At 39.4% G+C, this 7,923-nt stretch overlaps 1 protein-coding gene across 1 annotated transcript; it reads right to left on the bottom strand.

The window, feature by feature from the left end:
- Positions 1-6,678: 6,678 nt before the first annotated feature.
- Positions 6,679-7,404, bottom strand: LOC120168940 (protein JINGUBANG-like). The gene has a single exon (XM_039177191.1). The coding sequence runs from the start codon at positions 7,402-7,404 to the stop codon at positions 6,679-6,681; it is 726 nt and encodes a 241-aa protein (XP_039033122.1).
- Between the last annotated feature and the right edge of the window lie 519 nt (positions 7,405-7,923).

The raw sequence follows: 7,923 nt of genomic DNA, 5'->3' as shown, positions 1-7,923 counted from the left end.
CCCCCGTATCCTGTCATCTTCCGACAGAACATAGTGCTATGGGCCGAAGGGAAGCTGTTCCCGTCGAACTTCTCAAACTCAGGAACCTTAAATTTTGGTAGAAGCACCAAATCGGGAACCAAGCTTAGTTCCATTGCATCAACACCATAATAATCATGGTCTCCCTGGACCATCTTCATTTGGTCTTCTAACATTCTGATCTTTTCTTCCATCTTCTTCGCCTTATCCTCTTCGTCAAAATCCGGGATAGGGCAGTCGTCCAGATGACTGTCAGGCTTTGCCGCAGAAGTCTGTAAATTTGTCGCTGATACAGCTTTCCCTCTAGCGGCAGACGAGTCACCTTGCAGTCCGGGTAAGGTCCCGGATGAGGCAACCACTTGTGGGGTCGGTGGTATGGTTATCCCCTCAGATGCAGCTTCTCCGGATGCACTTGTCTGTTGTTGTAAACCAGATAACTTAGCCACGATCTGGTCGACTAGGGACTCCGTGCTTTTCTTTATGGACTCCATGGTACGTTGACTGTTCTGAGCCATCTTGTCCTCCAATTCCTTTTGAAGTCTTGCCATGTTCTCCTCGAGTTTTTCCTTTCTGACATCCATTTGTTTTTTCTTTGCACGAGTGTTGTGAGGGTGATGCGTATCTATTGCTTGCGGTGGTAAGCTTGGTGTCTGAGACATGTTCTGTTAGTTAATACGAATGTAAAAACATGGAAAATATAAAATAAAAAAACATGAAATATAAAACGCAAGAAATGCAATGCATGATGCATGCAATTGGAGGCATTGATCCAGAAAAGTGTTCATTATTATAAATAACCCTTATTCAGACAAAAATATTTTATCTTTTAAGAGACATACAAACAAATTAAAGGTACATTCGGACTAAATCCTCTAGACCCCGAACAGCTTCCAGTAGGTTGACGAGTCTTCTGCCGTCATCTGTTACTGGTTGAATGCCTTGTCGAACCACTCCAGCTTCCCTTGCTAGGCCGTGAAGATGACGGGATGCTTTTTGCACTTGATTCAGGAAATCTCGGATGGTTGCATCTCGGGCCCTCACCCTTCGCTGTGCTTGCTCCCAACGGAAACGCCATTGTAATCCTCCATCGAAAGGCACTATCTGAAGCTCGTTTGCTTGCCTCTTGAACCCATCTACAACAACTTCCAACTCAGCTATCATCTTGCCATTTTTCTCATGCTGTTTCTCTAAGTCAGCTACCCGAACTCTCAAGCGCTGGTTCTGATATTGACTATTTGCCAAGCGTCTTTGGGCAGTCTTCATCTGTTCCTTCCAAGCTTTTTCATCAGGCCCCTCAAACTTCCTTTTCAGGCTATGAGATTCGTCTTTCCAGTATTCAGAGGTTACCTTCAATTTGGCGTTATCTTTGACTTTATCTTGATACCCCTTTCTCAGGTCTTCGAGCTCAAAACAGACTCTTTTCTGTTCTCTTTCCAGTTTATCTGCCCGATCTTTCTAAGAGTCAGCATCTAGTTTCCACTGATAGCGCTCGGCTTCAAGTTCCTTTATCCTTTGCTTCAGCTCACTATTCATGGCTTCAAATTCGGTCTTGGCTATCTCGAGTTCAGAATGGACATGCCTGAGATGTTCTTCCATGGTCCGGGTGTCATCATAGTCTGGCACAGGGATGTTGTCATTCTTTCTCAATCTTCGCCACTCCACATAATCCGGAGTGCGCATGCTTCTGGCAGCTACAACATCCATCCGGAATACTTTCCTCCATGAATCGGCTGCTTCTTTGATCATCTTCTTATAGCTGTCGCCGTGATACTCAAACTCTGACCTAGCCAACCTGCATGTTGCTGGGACAAACTGACGTGCTCCATACTGTCTAGGTGCTAATAGCGGAGCATACCCGACTGCTCCCCAAAGTCCAAGTAAGGTCACAGTGTCAGAGTCACCACATCGGAAAAGAACGTCACTGAGAAATAGCCAGGGGGCTCTCCAGACAATATCCCGGTCCTGAAGATGCGTAAAGACCTTCATCCATTTTTCCTTCGAGGCGCCTTCATGCCATTTTAAGGTGATAAATTCACCTAGAGGTGAATAGGTGGTGCTGAAACGGCGGTAGGCAACCCCGTTAGTCTTCCAGAAGTGGCTGTGAATCCAGACCTGAAGGAGCTGAATGCACCCGGTGAATCTTCCTCCACCAGTTCTTCGGCAATGGTTGAGAGATCGAAAGGTCTCGGCCAAGATGGCTGGTGCTGGGTTAACTCGTTTAGAAAGTTCCTCAAATAGTTCCACCATGGCAGCGTCAATGCACCCCAAAGCTTTCGGAAAGATGATCAAACCGTACAGACCCAGTGCAAAAAGGTCTATAGTCTTCCACTCACCAGGGTGGTTTTTCATTAGTTGCTTTATGTGGATCCATTCAATTACTTCTCCACTGCCTCTACGCTAAGTCCGATCGATTACCCATTTCTCATCTACTCCTGCAACTTTGGCCAGTGCATTCTTGAAGGGCTGGCTTTTGATGTGTTTAATGTAGGCTCGCTCAAGCTTGATGCTTTCACAATGCAGCAGTGTAGTGTATTCTTCGATGGTGGGCACCATGTCCTCTTGGTTGAAAGTGAAGCAACTATATCCCGGGTTCGAGAATTCAACCATGGCTCTGATTAAGGGCTCATCAGTCTTAACATGAAGCAAGAGTGCAATGTCACCGTACCGTTGGCTGAACTTCTGTCTCCGATCATTCTTCCAACTGTCCCAGATATCTCGAAGCTCTTTGTACATTGTTATGTTTTAGGCTGATAGGGGTGTAGCGAACCAACTCTGACACATAGCTTCCTTGAAGACTGTCTCCCTTTTCACTTTGAGTCTTCTCGGACCATAGTCGTGCCTCAGCGTTTTCAATCTCTTGTATTACAACACCTTTGTCCATGAATTCAGATTATTTGAGTTTTAATAAACACCTCTTTAGGGATCAATGGCCTCTTATTATGATGCAAATGCTAAAAACAAACACAAAGGCAAAAAGGTTAATAAAATAGAAATAAAAAAAATAAAAAAAAATAAATGGTAAAGGAAAAAACATAAGGACAAAAAAAAAGGTTAGGAAAGAAATGTCCTAGGTTTTGGAATGTGGTTTTGGGGTAGGCTCTATTTATTCAAAGTCTCCCGGTTTAGGTTCTAAAAACGGTACTCGAGTTATCCTTGCTGGCGCCCCCTTGGGCCGACCAGACCCTTAGTCCGAAACCCATCACAGGCTTGTGTGGACTAAGTTAAACTCGAGAGGACACATTCCCTTATGCCTATACGGAGAATAAATTCACACGAACGCATAAGGTATATGAATCCCGAAGGCTACTTGCTAGGCCCATACGGTGAATAAATTCACACGAAGGCGTCGCTTTCACCCCCCACTTAAAACGGGTTCGGAGCTCGGGTTTAGAGCCTTAGATGAAAAATGTTTGGAAAGCTGAAATCATTAGAAAACGGTCAGTCCAACTATTTACTTGAAAAAATATAATCAAAAATAAGTAATAAGGATCGAAATATTACCTTAAAATTTAAACTTACCCTTTTCGTTAAAAAGACAACTGGAAATTACCTTAGCCTGACTCACTTACCTGTGTCCCCAGCAGAGTCGCCAAGCTGTCGGAACCGTCTTTCGGTTGAGCCCCGGAATTAGGCTTCGACTTGGATAAATTGGGTTAGAGTCGCCACCAATCATTTATTTAAAAATAAATGGGTTGATCGGATACCCTATTTCTTACCAGATCTACGTCTTACCAGAAATATGTCGGGCTCGGGAGTCGGTTACGGTCAAGGAAGGATTAGCACCCTTGAACCACCCTTTCGGTACTACGTAATTTCCAGTTGCCTTAATTAAGAAAATTGTAAATTTAAATTGAAATGTAAAATAACGATCCAAAACTTACCTTCAACTGTTTTTTGAAAGTGTACTCTTATAGAATCAAGGAAAAGCGTTAGAAAAACAAAGGTGACGAAAATAAATTGAAAATAAAGAAACTAAAATAAAGAATAAATAAATAATAACTACCAACATATAAAATAAGAACAAAAATCAAACAACATGACTAACATTGAGATAGCAAAACTGAAATGAAGAATACAGACAAATGAGGATAAGGTAAATAAAGGAACAAATGTAAATAAATAAAATACGACAAAAATAAATAAATTAAATAACAATAAATAAAAAAAAGTAAAATAAGACGAGGGAAAGAAGATAAAAACATATATATATATATATATAATATAACTTGTGAATTAAGGAATAAATAAAATATATACATGCGTATAGATATAAATAATAAATTAATAAAATAAATAATAAGGTACTAATGACACATATATGTAAAAAATAAAATACTAGATAAAAAACTAATAATACTATAAAATATATAAAAAAGAATTAAAAATCAGAAAAATGACTAAATTGAAAGAAAATCTCAATTGAGGGTCGAAATCAAAAGGAAATCGGATTTGAGAATCGGATTTGGGGACTAAAATAGAAGCTATGGAAACATTAGGGTCAAAAGGTGCGGTTTACCCTTTATACAAGCAGAAACGTGCGGATCTCGTGCTCTTCGGGTCGAGTCGATGGACTGGATCGGGTTCAGTATATCAGTTAAAAATTTCTGAAACATTTCATTTCTCTCTTCTTCTCTCGTCGAGAGCCCCCCTCCCTCACTCAAATTCTCTCATTTGTTCATCCAAAAGATGAACACAAGCTGCCGTGCTCTTGGTGCCCAGATTCCGGCCACCCTACGCAGCCTCGCCGACGCCGTTGAACGGCGCCGGCCGCCGTTCATTGGCGGCACAACTCAAAAAAAATTGATTTTCTAAAAGATCTTTCCCTCCTCGTTTTAAAAATCCATATAGTTTTCCAAAAAATCAAGCCTCGAGGGCTAGATCTACGGAAGTAGATCCTGAAAATGCCCCTTGTTCATCGGCTAAAAACGCTTCTTTTGGGTTCTATTCGAACCAAAATGACGAAGAGACCATGCATGCAAGCATCTAAAGAGATAAAGGTACAAACTTTTACCTTTTCCTTCCGAAAACTTTGCGAGAATTCCTCTGTTTCACTCTAATATTTCCTGCGAATTTTTGCTAGGATTTTGTATCTATTTCGTGTGAAAAATCTCTCTTGTTATTTCCTGCCCACTTCATGGGTTCTGATTACATATATTTATAGGAATAAAAATCCTATTTTTAGGTATTTACAACCGAATAAAACACTAATGCAATCTGTTTGTGTTTGTTGGTGATGAATGGGTTTCGTTCGCCGGACGCTTCGGAGCTGTTGGAGGTGAGAGACGTGCACCGTGAAACTCGGAGGGAGAGTCGTGAGGCGTGGGACTCTCGTTGAAGGGGAGAACGGCGCTGGAGAGAAGCTGGCTAGGGTTCTAGAAATCCTAGCTTCAATGGGTCTTGAACCGGTTTGGGCCTGGGGCGTGTAATGGGTTACTGCTTGTATTTGGGCCATTGTTTGGTCTTTTATTGGACTTGTACCCTAATAAATAAATAAATTATATATATATATATATATTATAATATGATAATATATATATAATATAACATTAGAGGACGAATTTGAGTGTCTTCAATTATAAAAAATATTTGGAGATTTTTTTGGGGGGAAAAAGAATAGATAGGTGTAAAGAAAGAGTTGGTAGCAATCTTATAATAATATTTACCAAAATATTGATAACAAAAGAATAAAATAAATACATATAAACAAATAACTTAACTTGTAATAACATGCCATGAACGAAATTTTAAAAAACATCGACAACTTTTATTAGAGTACTAAATTAGGACTAAATCGAGTTTACTTATCAATCTAAAGGCCATAATTTTATTAAAACTAATAAATTAAGACTAAATCAAGGTTACTTGTCATTATATTTGATATTTTGATGAGTTTGACACAGCTCAATTATTTTCTGGAAATTTTTTACGTAATTTCTAGAGTTTGGATGGATTCGGCCTGCAACAATCCTTGAAATTTTAAAATTATCATATATTTTAGATTTTTTTTTCTATGTATTTTTTATTGAGAAATTATTTTTCCCCTGAAATTTTATAAGGTCGTCCATTTTTAAAATTTTATAAATTTGTTCCTCTAACATAAAATTATGGTCCATCCTTGAGAAGAACTGATCAGAGAGACATGAGAGAGAGAGAGAGAATTTGCTGAGGTCGGTTAGGGTTCGGGATGGTTCGAATTTAGTTTGATTCGAGTTTGGATTTTTTGGTACAAGTTGGATAACGGGTTAGATTTTAGTTTGGACTCATGATGTTAGATTTTCGTTAGTTCACTCCTTTAACATAAAATTCTGCACCCGTCTCTGAGAGAGAGAGTTTCCTGAGATTAGTTAGGTTTTAAGATGGTACGATTTAGATTGATTTCAGTTTAGATTTTTGTTTTGGTACAAGTGTAAGCTGGATAACTGGTTAGGTTTGCGTTTGGACTCATGTTGTTAGATTTTCATTAGTTTAAATTAAGATCTGAACAAAAAGTCTATTAAATTATTAATTGTATCGCTATATCTATATCTAACATTTATTTAAATCCAACTATAATTACACTACAAAATTTTTGAGTCCCGGTATTAGCTCGACAGACAGAATTCCAGAAATCAAATGATGAACAAATTACACTGTACATTCTTGATAACCTAACCAAATGTCTTAAACTCCCTCATCTAACTCGAAATAATAATTTTTTAAAAAGCCTCCACTGGCACTCTTCGTACGATTAACGCGCCACATCTTCAAAACTCCATCAAGGCTCCCACTGCAGATGGTGCAACCATCTTCAACCTCGTCCCCCGAATGTCTCAAAAATGCAGCCACACATCTGATGGGTCCCCTATGCCCCACCAAAACGGCTAGACATACGTGTTGACCATCATGTTCCCTGGTCCAGACCCTGCTAGACGAGTCGGACGAGCCACTGATCACATAGTTGGACACACTGGCTAGACACATGACTGCTTGTGTGTGACCTTGGAGTGCACCTCCGTATTGTAGTTGGCCTGATAACCAACCTTTCAACCAGAAATGTATGTATCCGTCGGTGCAGCCTCCATACAAGACTCCGCCGTCCGCGGTTAGTGTTACGGTTTTGACGGGTGAGCATTTGGCCGGTAAGGTCACCATGAGCGAATGAGGCCATTCTCCTCGGCAGAAGTTGCGTTGCCATACCCTGACGGTGGCATCGTCGGAGGCGGTGTAGAGTATTCCGTGGTCGGCCACGACAATCGAGTTGATGGGTTCGGAATGTGTCAGGATGTTCTCGATGCATTTGAGGTCCGATATTCTCCAAACTTTCACGGTTTTATTGACGGAAGCTGAGTAGAGAATGTTGTCTGATACGTTGATTGATAGTGATGTTATTGGCCACATGTGCCTCATCTGCAATTCAATAGATCAATGCATGCCAAGTTTAAGTAATTTGTGAATTGGAAAATTGTAACAAATTCATATACAAAGAGCGTTTGACCTTTTTTGATTAACGATTTTTATAGATGAAGAAGTCTTTTTTCCCCCAAAATAAAATATTGAGGATCAAAATACTCTAAAAAAATAGGAACTAAAATGATTATTTAACATTAGTAACATTTTTTTTTTACATTATGCCTAGAAAGATCGGTATTACAAGAACTGTTAATGCATGAATTTCTCATCCAATTGTAATTTCGAACTCAACCAGAAATGGAGCAATTCCAATAAAATATCTGTCTGCACATTAACACATTAATATAGAGAGACAACTGAAATAATCTGTTTCTGCAGTATAAATAAGAGGTTGGTGACCAAAGTTTCATAATGCAATTTAAGGTCATATAGAAGATACCAATATCTATAGACACAATAAATTTATATCATAAAAAAATTAGTCGAGGAAATCAAAAATTTCAGTGCCACATTTAA

This window comes from Hibiscus syriacus, unplaced genomic scaffold (genome assembly GCF_006381635.1).
Source record: "Hibiscus syriacus cultivar Baekdansim isolate YM2019G1 unplaced genomic scaffold, ASM638163v2 tig00111741_pilon, whole genome shotgun sequence".
In the NCBI taxonomy this organism is placed as follows: domain Eukaryota; kingdom Viridiplantae; phylum Streptophyta; class Magnoliopsida; order Malvales; family Malvaceae; genus Hibiscus; species Hibiscus syriacus.
The sequence above is the reverse complement of the archived record's forward strand: the minus strand, read 5'-3'. Positions and strand labels throughout refer to the sequence as shown.

Excerpts from the sequence above, each read along its gene's own strand:
- LOC120168940 (XM_039177191.1), bottom strand. The coding sequence starts at position 7,404 with ATGAGGCACATGTGGCCAATAACATCACTATCAATCAACGTATCAGAC.